This window comes from Stegostoma tigrinum, chromosome 28, assembly GCF_030684315.1.
Source record: "Stegostoma tigrinum isolate sSteTig4 chromosome 28, sSteTig4.hap1, whole genome shotgun sequence".
Classification (NCBI taxonomy): domain Eukaryota; kingdom Metazoa; phylum Chordata; class Chondrichthyes; order Orectolobiformes; family Stegostomatidae; genus Stegostoma; species Stegostoma tigrinum.
Genome location: NC_081381.1, coordinates 13,429,052 through 13,452,289, shown reverse-complemented (window position 1 = coordinate 13,452,289; position 23,238 = coordinate 13,429,052). Strand labels below are relative to the sequence as shown.

Below are 23,238 nucleotides of genomic sequence, written 5' to 3'. Positions count from 1 at the left end.
AGGCAGAAGTGCTAATCACTGAGTCACCATGCCGCCCTATGAGTAATCAAGAGTAAGCATGTCCTCTTGATGGTTCGATTGTAAGTAATAATTAATTTTTTTTCTTCCCTGTCCTGAACTTCTCTTTATGAAGTTACAAATCACTAAAAGATTTCAGAAGATGTGTTACAGAAATAGAGTAGGATGTTAGGGAAGGAAAAATGGCAAGAGAAGAAGATAATTGCAAGCAGAATAGATAACTTAGTTGAACAGATTTACTGAAGGAGACTTCTGAAATAAATTACAAAAGAAAAATATCCTGTAATGTCATTTTGTTCTTTTGAAGATAAGAATTGGTAAAAGTAATATTTAAAATATTAAGCTACATGTGCAGAAACTAAATTACTGTAATCACCATTAATTTAATTTTCAGGACAATTTCTTTGTGTGGAGAATTTGGATTTTTGTTTGTTTTGAGAAATTTTAGCAGTATGGGCTTAAATGAATGCATTTATCGTGAGAATCTTTCCTGATGCTGTTCTTTTATTGTGTGTTTTTATAAGGATGCTTGTATGCCATTATGGCTGAAGATAGTTACAAATTGATGTATATTTTTAATGAGTAAGTTTAGAACATGAAGGATGTACAGTTCTGTTGGATGAAACCCACATGCTTCAGAATGGTTTAACATGTACTTGCAACTTGTAGTTGCTTTGAATAATACTTTCAATACTTTTAATAAAAATGATCAGTGAATTGCAATTGCATTGGGCAGGCATAGATGGCTGAGATAATAGGAACTGCAGATGCTGGAGAATCCGAGATAACAAAGTGTGGAGCTGGATGAACACAGCAGGCCAAGCAGCATCTTAGGAGCAGGAAAGCTGACATTGAAGGGTCTAGGCCCGAAACATCAGCTTTCCTGCTCCTAAGATGCTTCCTGGCCTGCTGTGTTCATCCAGCTCCACACTTTGTTATCATAGATGGGGTGATTTTGATTTTAACAAATGACAAAAAAGTCAAAAATCAATTTTCTCAACAGAAATCGAAGTAATTGAAAGACACTGTGTTTCGTTTGTACAATTGGAGTTTATTATTCAAATTTAAAACTGCAATAAAAGCACAACTATTCAATTAAACATACACTATTCCTTGATGATGGGAACTGCAGATGCCGGAGAATCCAAGATAATAAAATGTGAGGCTGGATGAACACAGCAGGCCAAGCAGCATCTCAGGAGCACAAAAGCTGACGTTTCGGGCCTCGACCCTTCATGAGAGAGGGGGATGGGGTGAGGGTTCTGGAATAAATAGGGAGAGAGGGGGAGGCGGACCAAAGATGGAGAGAAAAGAAGATAGGTAGGGAGGGGATAGGTCAGTCCAGGGAGTACGGACAGTTCAAGGAGGTGGGATGAGGTTAGTAGGTAGGAGATGGAGGTGCGGCTTGGGGTGGGAGGAAGGGATGGGTGAGAGGAAGAACAGGTTAGGGAGGCAGAGACAGGTTGGACTGGTTTTGGGATGCAATGGGTGGAGGGGACGAACTGGGCTGGTTTTGGGATGCGGTGGGGGAAGGGGAGATTTTGACACTATTCCTTCCTGCTTTCTCTATGCAAAATATAAACTACACATTTTTAAGTTTCTAAATATTCTTTGAATTGAAATGTAAAATCATAGTATTTTACAAATTAAAAGAAGGGTCTTTAAACCACCGGTTCTGGCTGACTGTCTGGAACATCCTATTAAAAAAATCTCAGAAGAAGAGTCATATTGGACTTGAAATATTACCTCTATTTTTCTCTCCACAAATGCTGCCAGACCTTATGAGTTTCTCCTGTTTTTTCAGTATTTTTCAGATTTCTGGTGTTCACAATATTTTGCTCTTATTCCCCGAAAGATATAATCACTTAATGCCATCCCTCTAATCTTTCCCCGTAGACTTTTAATTTTTATTATTCAAAAGATAATAAATAAATCTTCATCTACTTTCTTTTTATGAAGTTACAATGAATTTTGATTCTACTGTTGCCTTTGGTAGGGAATTGCATGTTTTTTGATCTTTTTGCATAAAAAAGCAGGAGAAATTAATTTTTTTGGCTGAAATGAAAAGAATCCTAACCTGTTGAGGTTTAATAAATGTTTATATTTCATAAAAGTTTGAAATTCACTTGTGAGGCAATGTCTCAAGATATTTGTGATCTCTGCTACCAGACTTCTAGTTTGTAGGTGTTTCTAGTTGTGTCTAAGGCCTAGCATGGTATGTTTTGCCATGATATAATAAACCATATTAGCAAGAGATTTACCTTGCTCAGCAAGCTGAAGTTTCTATTTGGTAATGTGAAGATGTATTGTTGACATTTCCACGTTCTTCCTCACCCAAAGCAGGGAGGCATAGAAACGGTATGAACTTGGAATTAAAATACAGGGAATACTGTAATTTCAATGGATTTTATTTTCTTAGATTTGAATTGTTATGTGAATTTGTCAAAGATTACAAATTTTTTCCTAAACCAATTTGATAAGTATGTTAAGGAATATGGTCCTAAAACCTTATATGTAACACAAATCAGGCAGATTATAATAGTGTTTGTGACCACAGATGCTGGAGTGGGCAGTGTTAATAGAATATTGTGTGGTACTGTGTTGCTAATTTAAAAAATAACTTTTGTGGGAATGGAATAAGGAAAGAAAATAGAGCAATAAATTCTTTGTTTTTGCAATTTCGTCCCCTTTTAAATAAATACTGGTCAGGTTTATGTTTGAAGACAATAGAAAATGTGTATATATAGCTGTAAGGTATGCAGTTTGCAGTATTTATGACTGTAATACTAAGGTGTCACAACTGTAATTTCATGCCCCGGTGAGAAGAACAAGGTCACAGAGTACCTCAATTCTGCATCTGGTGATACAGACGACCATAAACAGAGCCTTTAACATATCAGCAGCTAAAATAATGCAGCATAATGAACAGCAGAATTGTTTTGTATTAAAGAGATGGCATCCATTTTGCTAGAATGTATTGGTTAGATTTAATACCTATTGTGAAATTATCTTTTTATGCCTTGGTGTTGAATCAAAGTCCAACTTGTTTTCATCTCTTGTTGTACTGCCCTCCTTGACACTTAGGTTTTTGCACTAATGTTTGGTAAAGTTTTGTATTTGTAGTTGTGGGATAAGAACCTTTTTTCAGTCAAAGGATGTGCTTCCTTGAAATTTTCTATCCTGAAGAGCTGTTGTTGCTCAGTCCTTGAGTATATTCAAGGCAGAACAGTCAACTTTTGAATACCAAGGGAAGTCAAGGGATGTGGGGATTGCATGGCAAGATTGAGTTCTCAACAGAATGACCATGTTGCAGTGGTGTGGAGGTAAAGAAGGCAAGTGGTATGTTGGCCTTCATTGTGAGAGGTTTCAAATACAGGAGCAGGGATGTATTGTTGTACAGGGCCTTGGTGAGACCACACCTGGAATATTTGTGTAGTTTTGGTCTCCTTTTCTGAGGAAGAACGCTTTTGCTCTTGAAGGAGTGCAGTAAAGGTTTATCAGGCTGATTCCGGGGATGGCGGGTCTGATGTATGAGAAGAGATTGACGAAGTTAGGATTGTTCTCCCTGAAGTTCACATGAATGAGGAGGCGGGATTTCTTAGAGATTAATTAAATTCTAACAGGACTGGACAAGGTAGATGCAGGGAGGATATTCCCAGTGATGAGTGTGTCCAGAACCAGAGGTCACAATATGAGGATTTGGGGTAGATGAATCAGGATGGAGATGAGGATACATTTCTTCACCCAAAGATTGGTAAGCCTCTGGAATTCATTACCCCAGGTACTAGTTGATGTTGAATGTGTTCAAGAAACAACTAGATATAGCACTTGGAGTGAATGGGATCAAAGGTTATGGGGAGAAAGCAGGATTCGGCTCTTGAGTTGGATGATTAGCCACAATCATGAAGAATGGTGGAGCAGAATTGAATGTTCTTCTATGTTTCTAAATCTGAAATTGAAAGTTAGTTTCAGTGGTAATGATGATGAAACTGTCATCACTTGCCATTTAAAAGAAACCGCTCATCTGGTTCACTAATGTCCTTTAGAGGAGAAAAACTGCTGTCCTTAACTGGTTTAAGCTACATGTGAGACCAGACCCACAGCAATGAGATTAGTTCTCAACGGCAGTGAGGGATGAGCAACAATTGCTGTTCTTGCCAGCAACATCTCATTCCATGGGTGAATAAAGATCAAATTGAGAGTTAGAGCAGGCTAAAAGAACTAAATAGCCTGCACTTGGTTCTATTTTCTTATGTTAAACATGTCAAAGTTATTTATAGAAAAGTATATCTGAAATTTTATTTAACACAAGCTTATTTTCAAATGCATTCACCTGCAGGGTCACCTTTTAGTAACACTGGGGATAAGCCTTCTAATTTAGGAAAATGTTCTTTTCACAGTTTTTTTTGGTTTGTGCTATTTTTGGAAATTGTGGTTTGATCATCAGCAATTCTGTATTTCCAACCTGCACTCTTTTAGACCTGTGGAATGATCCATATCTTTGAGATGTTAACTTTCATGGCCTTCTGAAGTGGTAACTTAATTATAACGTTGACTTGTAAAGCTTCTTACCAACTTTGTGTTTAAGCTCCCCTCTCCCTTCCCTCATATCTCATGACATTATTTTGTCAGAGCTCCTTCAGCTGTGCAAAGGGAATTGAGTAAACGTGTAAATTTGGTCTCAAACCACTGAAACAACAGGCAGAGTGTTCCTTGCTACAACATACTCGAAGAGCTTGCATTTATACAAGACTTTATCATGTCCTCAAAAGTACTTCATTTTGGCAACCATTTTATGCACAGATGGATCCCATTAGTGAAAAATGAAATAAATGACAATGTTTGGATGAAATCAGAAACTGCAGGAAAATGTGCATAGTATAAAATGGGTAACAGTCTATTCCTCACTTTGGTTTTTAATTACTTCAGTTTCTTAAGAATGCTCAAGTATGTCACAGTCTGCAAGCAGACTCTCTGAGCAAGGTTTAAATCCATTTTGTACAGGATCTGTGGTACTAAATTGTTCTGTTGAAGGAATCAGTTTAGAGTGATGCTCCCTAAATTCTACCTAATGGGTACTTTCACTTAGATAACCTTGTGTGTGAGATTTTCCATCAGTCTTTAGCTGGCCTACTATGTAGCATGCCTTGTGGAACAGATTTTCCCACATGGGGTGGAGCGGGAAGCCTGACCTTTTTGTTCTTGCCCTGCAGCAAGGGTTTCTTCTGTTGGCAGAGCTACAGTTGAGCTGCTTTTGGATTTGTTATGCACGTCAGACTACCCTGTTGAGTATCACCTTTATTTAAGGGAGTACTTTAACTAACAGGATAGTTAACGTGCAGTTGACTGAGGAAGGTACTTCAGGCAGTTATGCTTGGGGGAGGGTTGTGGGGTGTTGAGTTTTCAGTTGCATTTATTTTTCTTTTCAGTTAGCTCTAGGTGCAAGTGAGGATGCTGAAAACTCTACATTGAAAACCTAGCTGTAATATTTTTGTGTAACTTCCCTGTATCTTTTAATAGAATGTGAAATAGCTTGTACCTGCTTATGAAGGCCATGACACAGTTGACATCCCTCTCACCTCAAGACCTATAGCTTTTGTTCCAGAACTTCAACACAAAAATTAAAGCTGAGCAATACCGAAGGAGTGCTAAATTGTTGAAGATAGATGTAAAAGATCTCCTGGTACAATTTGGAAAAAAAGATGTTATCCCTTGTATTCTGTTCAATATTTATTGTTCTGTTAACATTCAAAAAAATAAGATTAATAGTCATCATTCAATTGCTGTTGTGGGATTTTGCTGTGCATAAAGTTGACAGCTGCACTTCCTACATGTCGAGATATACATTTCATAAAGTACTTCATTGACTGAAAATGCTTTAGAGTTTGGGTTACCAAAGATGCAATATAACTACAAGTCCTCCTTTCTCTCTTTAACTGCCAAATGTGACAAATGGTGTGAATGACTAACTACTAGATGCTTTTAAATTTGTGTATATATGTCCATTAGTTATATAATTATGTATTTCATACTTCTTAAAATAGAGCTGATGTCCCATGTTTTTTCTTGTGTAGTAACTGAAGACAGAATGTATACCCTATAAGGCTGTATATGGAATGTTTTTGAGGCCATTTTTAGTCACATTAAAAATTTGCTTACTTTGGAGATATTTTCTCATCAACCTCTTCAGAGTTGTTACTACATACCTCTGGAGCAAATGAGACTTGAACTTAGACCTCATGGCTCAGAGGTAGGGACATTGCTGCAGCGCTACAAGAGCTCCTTGCATGCTTTGGACACTTGAGTTTAAATTATCACTTGTCCAGATCATATATATTGCAAATTAAATTGTTTCTTGTACCTTTGTTGTGAAGTTGAAAGGGTAGTTTGGAGATGTTCATCAGGAGATACATTTGTAGCAATTCTCTTTTTTTTAAAGAATTGCTGTTGTTATTGCAGAAATCCACCATTTAATTCTTATGCTTTATATAATAAGACCAGAATGATCTGGTTGAATCATGTTGTTTAAAACTTGAACTGAACTTCAAATCTCGATTCAATCCATCATCAGTACTGGCTATTTCCATTTCGTGATAGTGTGTCTGCACCTCCTATTTATCTTTAACTGTGCCTCAATCTTTAAACATCCACCCCACAATTCCTTCAACATGCTTTCAGGAGTTTTGACTCAGAAAGGGTGCTAGAGAATTGCAAGTTGGCATTGAGACTGTCCTAGCTAAATTTGATTTTGAAGAGGAGGAATGTCATTTTGAAAACTTGAAGCGAACATCCAAAACAGAGTTTCTGAAATTATCCCGAAATGGAGGGGGAGAACCACTATCCAGTTATCAATATTAGTATCTTCGGTGGTGTATCATTTTGGAGGCTTTACATCTGGAAATTATAGTAGCTTGTTCAGTTCCGGTTAACGCTGCCTGAAAGGTGGATTTTGTCATATCTATTTAAATGAATTGTAAAGTGAAATGAGAAAGTCAATTTTCTTAGTGGTGCAGTGCCTTAGTGCTTCAGGTTGAAGTTTTAATGGATGCTATTGAGTGAATTTGTGAGAGTTAAGTGTTTATAGTGCATTATAAATATTTTCAGAATAAATAGGCGATACATGATAGGTAGCAATGGGATACAGAGTTTATACCACAAAGACCAGCAAAGAGCAAAGACCCTATTAGCTTAAGAGTGATGAAGTTCATGCCCATTATTTCTACCTTAATGTAAGTGCTTAATGGCTATACTAAATACTAGCCTACCTCAGTTATTTCAAGGACCTGCTATCATGAATACTATGTCAAACACCGATAAATACAACTTTTTATTGTAAATAAAAAAATTTCCTTTTGATGTTTGACTTCCTGGTATCTCTATTGGCCATTAGGAATAATGACCAGGAGCTAATTCAAGACACCTGGGAATCATGGAATGAATTTTTTCTGAGTGCCATGTACCTCTGTAAACAGCTGATGGTCAGGCAGCCTCCAGGCAGGGGGCTGACAGAAGTTAGTTTTGTCAGATGGATTTTTTTTAAAGTCAATATAACATAAGCCATACCATGCTGAGATGGGACTTGAACCCAGACTTTCTGGCCCAGAGGTAGGTAGACTGCCATTGTGCAACAAGAGCTCTTAGAGTTAGGTAGATACCAATTTCCTGTTAATTAAGTGTTTAAGTGTATTCAAGTGGAGGACATTAACTGGGAGCTCACATCTGCTTCTAGACATAGAATTACACCGACTGTAGGGGTTTCTTTTGGATGTGCATGTTTACAATGCAGCTTATGAACAGTGTGTGAAGACTAGGCTCAAGGGCTGTCCTTTACTGCTGGCTATCTGAAATGAGACAGTGCAACCCCGATGCCTGCAGAGGGAGGGCAGCCAGAATAGCAGTGGCCCAAACTGTGCATGTGCAACTTGCAAGTGCGATCCACCGTTCCTGACTCCATAGAACAAAAAGGAAATGTACCTTTTAGGTCATACACAATGGATACCGTACCCTGTTCAGTCTGAAATTGGTACTCTGGGCCTTCCGTAAATTTAATTTTAAATGGTTCTGTTGCTTGACTTGAGCTGCAGCGGTGTTCAACAACAACAGTTTTGAAAAGCAGCAACAAATTCAGGATTTGGGTATAGGTTATCACTGAGAATTTTGGAGGGTAACTGCCCTGTTTCGACTGGAGGGTCTGTAAAATCCTCCTTTTTAGAGACTTTATTAGTAGAGCTTTAGCAGAATTTGGAAAAAATAAATCCACTTACTAATCCACATTGTAACACATGCCAATAAACTCATGTGAATAGGTGAAAAGGCTAAGGATGGGGAATGGTGTGTATCAGTCTTGTACCATCCCCTCCCTTTAATAAATCCATTTCAATGTTAGTAAGTATGGGCTGGTCAATAAAAGCAGATTTTTTTTAAAACCCCTTTGCTGTCACTTGGGAAACTGGAGGCATTTGATCAAGGTCTCACCAATTGGTGAGAAATTAAACATTTGTTAGTTAGATTTCGTGAAGTCAATGGAGGAATTCTTGAGAGCGTCTGATCTGACTTCCTGACTCACAATCAGTAACAGAGCAAAGGGCTCTCCTTTGCTTCTTAATCTGTAGTAATTCCCAAAATGCTACCTAAGAAGCAAAGGAGAGCCCTTTGCTCTGTTACTGATTGTGAGTCAGGAAGTCAGATCAGACGCTCTCAAGAATTCCTCCATTGACTTCACGAAATCTAACTAACAAATGTTTAATTTCTCACCAATTGGTGAGACCTTGATCAAATGCCTCCAGTTTCCCAAGTGACAGCAAAGGGGTTTTAAAAAAAATCTGCTTTTATTGACCAGCCCATACTTACTAACATTGAAATGGATTTATTAAAGGGAGGGGATGGTACAAGACTGATACACACCATTCCCCATCCTTAGCCTTTTCACCTATTCACATGAGTTTATTGGCATGTGTTACAATGTGGATTAGTAAGTGGATTTATTTTTTCCAAATTCTGCTAAAGCTCTACTAATAAAGTCTCTAAAAAGGAGGATTTTACAGACCCTCCAGTCGAAACAGGGCAGTTACCCTCCAAAATTCTCAGTGATAACCTATACCCAAATGCCAATAAACTCATGTGAATAGGTGAAAAGGCTAAGGATGGGGAATGGTGTGTATCAGTCTTGTACCATCCCCTCCCTTTAATAAATCCATTTCAATGTTAGTAAGTATGGGCTGGTCAATAAAAGCAGATTTTTTTAAAAACCCCTTTGCTGTCACTTGGGAAACTGGAGGCATTTGATCAAGGTCTCACCAATTGGTGAGAAATTAAACATTTGTTAGTTAGATTTCGTGAAGTCAATGGAGGAATTCTTGAGAGCGTCTGATCTGACTTCCTGACTCACAATCAGTAACAGAGCAAAGGGCTCTCCTTTGCTTCTTAATCTGTAGTAATTCCCAAAATGCTACCTAGATTTTATCTGTCCATGTTTTGTTAAAATAAAACACAACCCTGTTGTTTGCAATGTATTTTCTCTGCCCTAGCACTGTCATATTTGGTTGCCATTAGCATGTCAGCATAATGATGAATATTCCTATCAACTGTTGTTCTGCTCTTTTATTTCCAAGGGAAGTGGGTGGCAAAATCTAAATAGTAATGGTCAAATACAAGACAACAAAGAGTGTAGCCTGCCTGATGAAGATTCTAGGCCCGAAACGTCAGCTTTTGTGCCCCTGAGATGCTGCTTGGCCTGCTGTGTCCATCCAGCTTCACACTTTGTTGTCTTGGATTCTCCAGCATCTGCAGTTCCCATTATCTCTGACTACTAACGGTCAAATGCTGGGCAAGTAAATGTTTATTGACATGAATACCTAAAAAGAGTGTGGGGGGCTGTAGAGTCATTCATTCTTTCTGAGGAAGTGAGAAAGGAAAATAATTTCAATGTACTGGTTCAACACACGTTTAGATCTCTTCGCAGATACAAATAAGGACTGTTGTAGTGTTCTAAGGAAGTTTGAAAGGTTTGCACAGGTTCTGTAGTTTAAGTTAGAGTATCTAGACCTGCATTTGTTTGCTGATTCTTGTCTTTCAAGTTGTGAGTACATAGCTTGGCTTTGGCAGTCAGTGGTGAAAGTAGGAGTACTTGTTGTTGATCTCAAAGAGAGTTGTGCGGCGACTAGCTGATCGCAACTTCGGGATCACCATCTTCATTTCTGCATGCAATAAACCCAGAAATAATCAGTGTGGTAACAGTGGTGAATACTGATAGTTCATGTGAAACCCCTGCAAATTCTGAACATAGCGTTGGATATCTAAAATTAGAAAGATTATAATGAACCATCCATTGCTTTTTGATTTTTGCAGGAGTTGAGCAATTTACCTAATGGAACTTTCAATTTTAATATGTCATCGAAGTACAGACTAATAAAGCATATGTAAAATATTCTCTTTCAATAAGTGCTAGAAATGTATTTGAGTTGTTATTGGATAATGAAAGTGTAAAGAATGTTTTTATCTAGTTCTAGTAAGCTTATCAATTCTGCATTAATATATATGAAGTAGTAATTTAAAATGAACGTGTTTAAAAATATTTGGAACGTGAGCATTCAGAGTTTTGACAAACTTTATTGGATCGTAAGGAGGGAGTTTTCAATCCACCAAATGGGATTTTCAGCTAGTCTTATTTCTTGCTTTCTGATCTCTTATTTTCCTGAGTGGTTTTCCCCTGGGTTTATGTTGTCATATAACAGTGTCATACGGGGTTTCTGTTTTGATAAGTTTGTGCTAAATAAGATATGGGTAAATTATAATTCAATATATTCCTTCAGATCCTGTTGCGCATAGCTATATTGTAATGTGAATACCATTATTTCCCAGTAATCGTTATGACTATCAGTCTCTGCATTCATAATGGTTATGCCACAATTGCTGTTTCTTCAGTATGGATGTTCATCATGGATCACAGGGCATGCTGACTATTGTTGATCAGTACTGTGGCAGACACTGAGAAACTTGAACCAAGGGAGGAAAGGGACAAAACCACTTCAATCTGTAAATTGCATAAAATAAAGTCTAATGCTTTTAAGGCAGTGATACTATCTCGAAGTTCTGAGAAATATTCGATTTCTGAAAATAATTATAATGGGTTATTTCTGTTCTCATGTATAGTGCTAGCTCTATATATATATTATAAATTCCTATCACAGCTGTTGTGGTTTCTGCAGTCATTGATGAGACTGCAGTCCTATAATCACTCCAAGGTATCTATTATTTCTGTTAAAGGATTTGGGAACATTCTGATTTATTCCAATAATCTTATATTCATTTTAATTCTGCACTTTATTTATGCAAATTGCCAGTTGAGGTTGAGATGAGATATGTGAAATACAATGTGCTATGTTTTTATTAATGCTGTGCTGACTGAGATGACATGGTCTGTAAAACTCCTGTGTTTTGGGCTGTCAACTCAGAGACCTGGGGCCTAATTTTTATCACAGGGGCTCGGTGGGGAACTTTGCAGCTGCAATACCTGTCAGGGCTGAGTACTATTTGTTTTGCCCTTTTTTCGTGGCATGTATGCTTTCTACATCAAACCACAGTCAAGGAGCAGAAAGGAGGGATGGAAGGATGAGAGCCCACTTGGTAGATTTGAATGTGTGGGGAACATCAAAAAGGTCAGGAGCAGTGCTTCATTTAAGCTGTGCAGGTGTGCAGCCATGTAGTAACTGGGAATGTGCTGTGCAGGAAACAAGTGATGCACAAGTCGTTATTCTTGATAGTGTGCTTGCATCAATCATAGCATGCGGCGCAACAGACTGTGGCACGCACACATCTGGCTGTGCGTCCAGTGAAGAGAAATTGGAGGGATCAGTTAGGTTGTGAGCTGAATATCTGGGGAAGGTTGGAATAGTTGAATTAGGGTGCTCAATTGCAAGTAGTGGGTGAGGCAGGTAAACTGTTCCAGCAGATGAGTGCAACATCTACAGCAAGGAAGTCCTCACCTGCCTTTACCAGTCTGATTTCCTGGAACCAGCTAGCATTAACAATTTTTTTTAAAATGGCTAATTCTGAGGCACACAGCCTCCTATGACCCAACCACATAAACTGGCAAGCAGTGTTTCTCCAGCTCTTTTAAAATTGGAAATGAACAGGTTGAATTTTATGTCTTTAACATTTTTACATCCCCTTTTGATGTTGTCCCTCAGGTTGATGTGCTCTACATGGTGAATCTGCGAGGCGTAGCCCTGTTATTCTGGGTGCAACTGAAATATAGGTTGGGGAGGGATCCATTCTTTCAGCTATTTGATTTCCTGCTGCTTGCTTCTATTCATCTCAAAGAATGAAATGATACAAATAATTTAAAATGATTGGAAGCACATATGGAACAAATTACAACATAGAACATAGAACATTACAGCACAGTACAGGCCCTTCAGCCTTCGATGTTGTGCCGACCTGTCATACCAATCTCAAGCCCATCTAACCTACACTATTCCATGTACGTCCATATGCTTGTCCAATGACGACTTAAATGTACCCAAAGTTGGTGAATCTACTACCGTTGCAGGCAAAGCGTTCCATTCCCCTACTACTCTCTGAGTAAAGAAACTACCTCTAACATCTGTCCTATATCTTTCACCCCTCAATTTAAAGCTATGCCCCCTCATGCTCGCCGTCACCATCCAAGGAAAAAGGCTCTCCCTATCCACCCTATCTAACCCTCTGATTATTTTATATGTTTCAATTAAGTCACCTCTCAACCTTCTTCTCACTAATGAAAACAGCCTCAAGACCCTCAGCCTTCCCTCGTAAGACCTTCCCTCCATACCAGGCAACATCCTAGTAAATCTCCTCTGCACCCTTTCCAAAGCATCCAGATCGTTCTTATAATGCAGTGACCAGAACTGTACACAATACTCCAAGTGCGGCCGCACCAGAGTTTTGTACAGCTGCAGCATAACCTCTTGGTTCCAGAACTCGATCCCTCTATTAATAAAAGCTAAAACACTGTATGCCTTCTTAACAGCCTTGTCAACCTGGGTGGCAACTTTCAAGGATCTGTGTACATGGACACCGAGATCTCTCTGCACATCTACACTGCTAAGAATCTTACCATTAGCCCTGTACTTTGCCTTCCGGTTATTCCTACCAAAGTGCATCACCTCACACTTGTCTGCACTAACTCCATTTGCCACTCTCAGCCCAGCTCTGCAGCTTATCTACGTCTCTCTGCAACCTACAGCATCCTTCGTCACTATCCACAACTCCACTGACCTTAGTGTCGTCTGCAAATTTACTAACCCATCCTTCTACGCCCTCATCCAGGTCATTTATAAAAATGACAAAGAGCAGTAGACCCAACACCGACCCTTGCGGTACACCACTAGTAACAGGTCTCCAGGATGAACATTTCCCATCAACTACCACCCTCTGTCTTCTTTCAGCAAGCCAATTTCCGACCCAAACTGCTAAATCTCCCACAATTCCATTCCTCCGCATTTTGTACAATAGCCTATGGTGGGGACCCTTATCGAACGCCTTGCTGAAATCCATATACGCCACATCAACCGGTTTACTCTCATCTACCTGTTTGGTCACTTTCTCAAAGAATTAGCTGGAATATCAAAATGAATATTTAATGATTAAAATGTTTTAGTATTTGAATGCCCAAAAGAGGTTGGATTTTCAAAACATTGAAAACTTTTCCAACTTCTCACTTTAATAATATGGTGAAAAACGTAATGATGTCTAGTTGTATGTCATTTAAATCAAAGATTACAGAACCGCTTTTTGTTTGATGAGAATCCCGCATGTCTCAATAATTCATTGCATTGGCATTCAAATGGATATATCTTGCGATGAGCAATGTTGATTTGCAAAAAATAATTTGGACAATATTTTTGTTCCTGTTTATCCTTTTGTGTGCACTATCAGTTTTTAACCTTAACCATACACCAATTTATTATCTTTTTAAGACTCTTAAATTTTTCTTTACCTAGGTCTAACAGACGAAGAAGTTGAGATAGCTCTACAGCAGTCGAACACTGCTACCGACGAAGTATTTGCGCCTGTCTCCCAACAGCACTTGGTGCAACCATCACAACTGGCTGTGCCAAACAGTACGTATTCTCAGATAGATTGATGGTCAAACTGGTCTACTGTGGGAATGAGTGGAGCAGGCAATTGTCCAGTCTGAATATAGGATTAGATGTGATTTTGTTATGGTCTACATTTTAAAATCCAGGCTCTGTTTCAATGTGTGATATCTGACAAACAAATTTAATTTTAACAGCTTATATTTACATAATGATGGGTGACTGTGATACAGACAAAAATAGAATAAATTGAAGAAATCACCAGGTATTTTGTAGAGAAAAACTTGTTCTGGAAGACATTGATCAACACTCACCATGAGCATCATCACTAGTATTACATAGTATGAGTATTCAGATTGGAAATTCAAGAACTGTTTCAGCGCTATGTGAAAGCTGAAATCTTTGATGTTCAGGTAAACTGAAATTTTCTTCACCTGCCAACAGTTTGTGTCTGCTGGACAGCATTGGCTTCAAGTTAAGTGTTGATTTTAAAATTATCACCCTTGTTTTCAGATCCTTTCCTAATTTGCCTCTCCCTACTACTGTAGTCTCCTCCAGCATTACAACTATCCAAGGTATTGCACTCCTCCAGTTCTGGGCTCTTTTCTCCTGCCCCCAACCCCTCCTCACCAATTTAGTCATTTGTGGACATGTTTTCAGCTGCCTAGGCCTGGAATTTCCTTCTGACATCTCTCTGCCTTCTGACCCCTTTTCTCTTCCTTTAAGATACTCTTTGACCAAGCTTTTGGTCATTTGTCTGAACATCCAGTTGTGTTCAGTAATGTTACTGTGAAGTGCCTGGAAATGTTTTTATTAGCTTAAAGAGATTATGTAAATACAAGTTGTTACTCATGTATATGTAAGGTATAAAATCAATGGCATTAGGAATAGTGTGTTTTACAGTTTCATTGCAAAGGTTTCTCACATTGAGATCTGACACACTGCACTTGGCACAAAACCTGAACTGTAAGAAACTAAAGTAAATACTTCAGCTTTTCTTATTCTGTCTCCTCACTTCTCTTGATTCATTCCATTTCCACCTTCTGTGTTTAATTTTATTTCAGGATAAGGATGGCACTGTGGCTCAGTTGTTAGTGATGCTGTCTCACGGTGCCAGGGACCTGGGTTTGAGTCCAGCTTTGGGCAACTGTCAGTGTGGAGTTTACACATTCTCCCCATGTCTGTGTGGGTTTCCTCCCGGGTGCTCTCGTTTCTTCCCACAGTCCAAAGATGTGCACTTTAGATGGATTGGCAAAAAACGCTAAACGTTGTCCTGTAATGTCCAGGGATGTGCAGGCTAGGTGGATTAGCCATGGTTAAAACCCTGAGCAGGATTATGGGGATTTGGTCTGGGATGACCTTCAAAGGGCCAATTCAGACTCAATGGGCCGAATGGCCTCTTTCTGCATGGTAGGAATTCCGTAATCCCAATAATTTCTATTGTGTAATTTTTTTGTTAAACTTCCAAACATCGCGGTTTGCACTGCATCCTGGATCTCACTGTCTGATTTAGCAGGTGCACAACATAAAAGAAAAGTCTGACATGGATTGGAAGAAATGTCTGCATTTGTACCCAGCCTATTCCAACCTATGCTGGCGTGGTCACCCTTGGATTATGGCAAGTCAGGTTTAGTTAATACTTCTGAGGCAATGAGAGTGAATGCACTGCCCATTGAAAGAATTTATCTTGTTGGCAGCTGAATTCATTGACAGACTTATATAAAGTATGCAAGACCAAAACAGGTCATTGGTGCAATTAAAGAACATAGAACGGTACAGGCCTTTCAGCCGACGATGTTGTGCCAACCTATTATCCTACTGTAAGCTCAAACTACCCTGCATACCCTACATTGTAATAAAATAATTAGCCTATCCCTCCACTCAAGCTCCCTCATCATTCTCTAGCCAGCTCAATTAACATAGCCCTCTGTTTCCTTTTTTACTAGTTTCCCCTTTAATGTATTTGAACTGCTGTCTGAGCAACTCCTTTGTATTCTTTAAATTTAATCATTATTTGTATAACAGGATATTTATCATATATGTCTTGATAATCCTTTTAACGTCTACTATATTCTGTTTTCAACAAGTAAAAGCACCCAGAATGCTAAATCGTAACTACATAGAAAACACTGCAACAGTTCAGATTTTTTTGCGCCTGATAAGATTTTTTTGGATCTGAGACATTCATTTGGCAACCTACAAAAAATTATTTAACAGATGTTCCACTGCAATGGAACAACAAATGTTATTCAGAGGTTTGTATTACTGCAGCTGCTGTATAAACTCATCTTGGGATTGAGTACTGTACCAGACCAAATAGGACTGAAAACTGAAACGGTTTTCAGTTGCTCTGACTTAATCCAAACTGTCAAACGCTTTGGTCCACCTCTTTCTATTAAGGCCAAAGTGCTGTACAGTTGTCTTATGGTTTAATTCTTCAGATGTACGGTTAAGAACTGCTAGTACCACTCATGATAAAACTACTAAAACTTTGTATATGAATGTTAAATTTGTGTCCATAGCTGTCAGAAGCATTTAATATTGACAAAGCCGTCCTGCACTACACTTTTATACCAACAAAATATAGAATAAGATATAGCATCCCTTTCTGACTGTTTGTATGAAAAGATCATCTCAAGTTTCAACTGCTTCAAACTGGGTTATCATTTACTCCTTAATCATCCATTTAGCAATGTAAGTGAGTGGGAAAAATGGCTGTTAACAAAATTCTGATTATTGTAACCATCATGTATCATTCTCATTGCAGTTTTTTTTATTGATTTGTATATTCACATAAGATGAGATAGAAATCCTTTGTTAATTCTGCATTTACGTCAAAGGCTTTGTTTACCCTGGCTATGCCACCAGTCTTCTCTAACACTTTATTTAGGAGCACCCAGATGTGCGTACACCCACACCAGATGTTTTACAGAAGTCTCCAATCATCTTTTTCGTGTGTGATATTAATTCTTCCAAAGTCAAAAGGCAGCATGGTCTTTTTCATCATTGGCTAAATCTGATAAGTATGCATGACACCTTAATGAACTTTTGCCCCACTGACATCTTGATAAATTTTAGCTCATGGTGCTTTATGAATTCTCATTCTTTTCATTGTTTAAACTGTGCATACGACTAGAAATTTCCTCTATTCCTTGAGGGAGGGAAAACCATCTCTGTAGGCATGCGTTTAGATTTTCACAGTAGCGGAGTTTCCCTCAGTTCAGCTGATTTTCAGCATTATTTGAAGAGGATTACATTGAATATACAACACAACAGCAGGCCATTCAACCCAACCCCTCTGTGCTGGTGTTTATTTTCTACTCATCCTTCTATTGCTTCTCATGTAAATACTGTATAATTACCAGCTATTCCCTTTTCTCTCGTTTGCTTGCCTAACTTTCCTTCGATTGCTGATGCTAGTGATTTCCACATTCGTATCATTCTTTTGGTGAAAAATGTCTCTTCTGAATTCTCTGTTGGATTTCTTGCTGACCATCTCATTTTGATGGCTTCCAGTCGTGCTGTTCCCACAAGAGGGAACATTCTGCTAAAATCTTTCATAATTTTAAAGACATCTATTAGGCTACTCAGCAGCTTTCTTTCTTCAAGTGAAAAGAGATCCGGATACTTGTTTGTGTCAGCTGCTGCTTCAGAGTTTGGGAGAGATGTGTTTGTTGTATTGCTGATGATTAGTTCATTAATCTGGTGTCTTCAATTTTAGCAAATCAAGCCTGATCAAGGGCTCACAGAGATTAAAACATTGTCGGCGTAGGAGCTGCAGAGATTCAAGAAGGCAGCTCAACACCATCTGAGGGGCAGTTAAGGATGAGCTGTAAATGGTGGCCTTGCCAGCAAAACTCACATCCTGAGATTAAACATGTATATCTGAATTAATCCTTAACCCTCTGGACAGAAACCATGACCACCAGAATGTCAAGGATGTTGGCCCAGCCCACTGCAAAATAGAATTATTTGTTTAGAACAAGTTCAGAACTCCACAGCTCTGAGAAAGCCTACAAGAATTTTTGAGATATGACTTAATAGGAGATACAGAGCCCCAGTGGAAGTGTTGTCAAAATCATTGGCAAAGGTGCAGTGCTCACAAAAGTGGCCTTCCAGTCTGATGTTCATTGATTATATGCTCAGCATGTTATTGAAATACTGGCTAAGTAAATAACAGGCCAGAAACTGGGAGATGACTTTGTCTCCGTTGTGTAACTCAATTTCGGTAAAGGCAGGCTAACCAATCTTTAGAACATGTACAATAGTCTTGGACGAGGAATACAACATGGTAATGGCACTGAGCTTCAATACTAACATGTGTCCAATATACTCAAGGTTCACACATGGGCAAGAGTCATCATTAAGGAGCCTTATTAAAGGTACCTTCAATTTTTATGTTATAGAAATGTTGCTCGTGTTAAAAAAAAATTCTCTCCTAACCCATGAAAGATTTCCAAGCAGACATCAACCTAATTTTGACATCAACCTAATTCCAAGACTGAATGTTAGAAAGATCTCGCTAATGCACTGGAGGCTAGTGTACCAGCTGTAAAAAAATCAATCAATTGCAGGAAGTCAATAAATGGAAAGTTTCTATTTCTCAGCATTGGAAAATGGCATGAAGAAAGTCATCAGGCCTCCTTCAGAAACATGAGCCACGACTGCATTTTTTTAAAAAGGGTATAAAGCAAATGGTTATACTCCAATCTGTCTGATATCAGTAGTGGGCAATTTATTTAAATGAACTGTAAGAGACAAGAATAAACTGTCACTTAGAAAGGCAAGGATTCATCAGGCTAGTCAGTTTTATTAAGAAAATGTTATTTCTTAACTTAATGTCCTGCTGGAACTGTATAAAGTTTTATTTAGACCACAGCTGAAAACTTGTGTACAGTTGTCATTGGGTTAGAGAAAGAACATTATTGATATTGTTGCAATTCAAGCTGAAATGAATTTCAAAGCCTTACACTAGTACAGTGGAGACTTACAAGAATGTTACCAAAGTTTGAGAATTGCAACTATGAGGACAAAATGTTTTGCTTTTTTTTCATAAGAAGGGTCCCGACCCGAAACGTCAACTTTCCTGCTCCTCTGATGCCTGGCCTGCTGTGTTTCGCCAGCTCCACACTGTGTAATCTCTGACTGCAGCATCTGCAATCCTTGCTATCTCTGTATTTTGGGGACTGTTTTTTTTTGTACAGTTCAATAATTTCACAGGGCATTATTTTGCTTTTATAATGTATTTAGCAGTGACTATGCTGGTTCCTTTGGCTTCTGAGTCATCTGCCTGAAATACCATGTGATGCATGTTTTAAAGCATTACTGTCCCAATCTTCTTGGGTAGATGTGTTTCAGTGTTGTAGAACTCAACGTTCTAAAAATACATAATTGCAAAGACCTGCCTCCAGCATTTAGCCCGAGTAATGTATTTCCTTATTTGTATGCAGAGGTTGAATATTTACTTGAATGAGCTTTTATTCTTGAAATAAAGTTCAACTGTACTTAAGTTTTTTTTAATAGAATCCCTACAGTATGAAAACAGGCCCTTCGGCCCAACAAGCCCGCACCGACGCTCAGAGCAGCCCACCCTGACACATTGCCCAATAACCCGCCTAATCTACACATCCGTGAACTCTGGGCAATTTAGCATGGCCAATCCACCTAGCCTGCACGTCTTTGGACTGTGGGAGGAAACTGGAGCACCCGGAGGAAATCCACACAGATACAGGGAACATGCAAACTTCACACAGTCACCCAAGGCTGGAATCGAAACACGGTCTGGCACTGTGAGGTTGCAGAGCTAACCACTGTGCCGCCATCCCACCACAAATCTGCTGATGTGTTGAATCTAGTCTGCCTTTAGAATACAATCTGCCGTCCATAATTCAAAGTCAAATTTTGTTCTTTCAAATTTAAATTATTCCTGTCAATTGACGTGATAAGTAATCCAGCTGAAAGAAAATTCAAAAATAAAGAAAATAATTATCACATCATTTGAATTTTAAAAGAAACTTAAATCAGATGGAGCAGCCTCGTGAACTGAGTAAACTCGGATATTGATTTCTGAACATGCAAATAGAGAGTAGAAGCTGCCCTAGACTGCTAAGTTATTCCTAGCTAACTCTTGCTCTGTCTCACTCGTGTGGTTAGAAGTATTTTAATGCAATGCTTTTGAAGTTTACGAACATGTTTAACTGTACTCTGTGGTTTAATCAATATCCAACAATATTTATACTAAAATTGGAAAGGAATACTTTGACAATCTCAATTATCCCATTCTATTGCATTGCATGTATAGACAAAGAACTGGGGACTTGCTCATAATGATGCTGAGTGTTAAAATGACTGCAGGAAAAATAGCCTAAAATACGTGTAAAAATTTAAACAATAGTACACCTGGGAGATTCTGCCTCTGACCGAATATTTGTTTGTATGTAGATTTGCCTTAAAAGAGTGAACAAAACTCCAATTAAGTAGTTTTGGGATTAATTCATTTTGGGGTAAAGCCAAAGATTATTTGATTTATCTAATCTGTTGAAACACTGAAATCAGTGTCTGGTTTGTCAACTGCTGACGATCATGTGAGATGTTTTTCTCAACTGTCTCTTCTTTTTGGCACACACTCCTGACATAAAGTGGGTTTAAGTGATCGTGTACACAAACATTATATGAACACTGGAGAGTGCAGCTCATAAATGCGACCTTAAATAGTTCTCAAAGACAGAATTGCTGTCAGAATGCTGCTTTGTGTCTGAATATCCAGGTACAGTGTGCCAAATAGGCAGCCTCAGGACTGAGTCATTGCTGCATTTAGGATTGTGCTAGTTTTCAGTGGATAGACATTGGAACTTCAGTTCAGTTAACACGATATCATGAAATCAAGGGAATAAGTCTTAATTTTAAAATTTGAGAAAATTAACGCATGATGGTAAAAAGGAATTATATGATAAAGTAAGCAAGGCTGAGTCATGGGCTATGCTGTACTCAAAGTATGTACATGTTAGTGAAGCTACCGTAGAGCCACAGCTTCTTGGATGTGTAGAAGAGTGACTGAATCAGCTATTGAATTTCAAGCACAATGCAGGGAATAGGTCTCATCAATTCATCTGGGCCAGTTGGACCAAGCCAAGTCAGATGAGGTCAAGGGTTACTGGGAGTGAGTGGAAGGATCAGAGTGAAAGTCAGCCAACTAGTCTGGTGCCAAAGCTCCACTAACTGAAATATTCTGGTATGTGATTTAACTCATTTAACAATGATTACATTGATACATGGCAGCTTATAAAATATTCAGGTTTTCAGCAGCCAGATTTGTTTCACGGCACCTGTATCATACATTTTGAATACAAAAAGATCAAAATGCTCAAGTCATTTGTGGCAAACTGTTATTCTTTAATAAAAGGAAGAAATTTAGTTTTCACTGATTTGAATGACATCTCATTCAATCTTGAAGTCATACTCCACCTGTACCTTATCCATGCATTTATATCTATCTATAAGCCACCACGCCCCCCCAAACCTTCTGCTGGGACTCTGTTCCTTGAGGTTTTATAACTTCTGATCGTACCTTATAACTTGGACAATTTTTGTTCTTTTCTGTGCCTTCCCCAATGTGTGTAAGTCTTTTTTAACATTCTACCATCGTAGAAACTGCAAACTGGATGGGCACTGTCTAATGGATTACAAAGCATTACTCTAAATCTCTAAACCTGCATTCTTCTATTCCAACCTTACTTATGAACAATCTGTTGACTAATTTAACTGCCTTGCCAGGTTGTTTAGATATTGGCAGTAATACACTTATTTCCACTCCCAGGTTTCTTTCAGAATTTCACTGCGTTAATTCCATTCATTGTCTACTTCTGCCACACACTTTTCCTCTCAATATGTAATACTTTACATTCATTATTGAGTCTCATTAGCTATTTGTCTGACCATTTGCATAACCGAAAAGCTTCCACAAATGATTAACTGTATTCGCCGCTCTACTGCTCTTTCTATTTTAGTGTCTTCTACAAATTTGACAAGCTTAAAATTGATTTGGCATCATTTGTTTATGTAGATTAGAAGCAATGGAGCTTCAGGCACCTCTGATAGTCTACTGCCCCCTACTCTCCCCAGCCCCCAATTCTCAACTGATATTTAAACACTCTCTGGTACTGTATTTCCTACATTAGACCTTTTCTGCTTGCCTAATTTTACTGACAAGAGCATGGCCTAGAAGTGTAGCATTTTGCTGTTCTCTGAATGACGTGTAAATTTATAAGGGTGTTCAACTTATTTTTCTCAGACTAGGATCTTCAGAAGTTCTGGAGGATCACTGGACTCATTGTTAACTGTACTTTCTTTCCACAGATGCCAGACCTGCTGAGTTTCTTCAGTAACTTCTATTTTTGTTTCAGATTCCCAGCATCAGCAGTCCTTTGTTTTATTTTAGTTACTTTATGAAACATCCCTTTGTTTTGGGATAAATGTGGTGGCCAGTTTTGTCTTCAATGGGTTAATGAGATTAATTTAATCTTTTTGTGTGGCAATCTGATAAGGCTGAGGAACCTAGTTATTGAGTATATTCAAGAAAGGGATAATCTTTTAGGTTTAAAGGCATCTAGGGTTATTGGAGAGAAAGCAACAATATGGTACAGAGATAGAGGATCAGCCATGATCATTCTTGAATGGCAGAGCAGGCTGAAAGGGCATAATGGCCTGCTTCTGCTCTAGTTTCTATGTGATGATTAGAATTGAGGGGACAATGTTAGCTAACCATCCCTGTGTAACTTCAGAAAAAAACCGTGGAATTTTTGCATGAACTTGAACGTGGTTTAATATTTTCTATCATAATTATATGCTTAACTCAGGGAGTGGAACCCACAAGCTTCTAGCTCTGAGGCAAGGGTGCTACAAATTGAACCAAACTGCATCACAATATGAATATTTATTTGCACAGTTGTAGAAATTAACGTATCTAGCCCAGACAGATTCTGCTATTCCAGCTGGAACATGTTTGAGATTACAGTACCTGGACATTTTTTTAAGTAAAAGTTTCCCCATCCATTTCAGATAGTTAAAATTATTTGGTTAAAAACGCATGAATTATTTCCATACCAATTTACTAAATGACTCAGTTTCGGTGTCTCAATTCAGC

At 38.4% G+C, this 23,238-nt stretch overlaps 1 protein-coding gene across 1 annotated transcript in view; it reads left to right on the top strand.

Moving 5' to 3' along the window:
• The window catches only part of pex14 (peroxisomal biogenesis factor 14), a 245,068-nt gene that overhangs the window by 132,935 nt on the left and 88,895 nt on the right, over positions 1 to 23,238 (top strand). Inside the window, exon 4 of the mRNA XM_048561444.2 lies at positions 14,001 to 14,120. Coding sequence (XP_048417401.1) covers positions 14,001 to 14,120 — 120 coding nt within the window. The remainder of the gene's footprint in view (positions 1 to 14,000; positions 14,121 to 23,238) is intronic.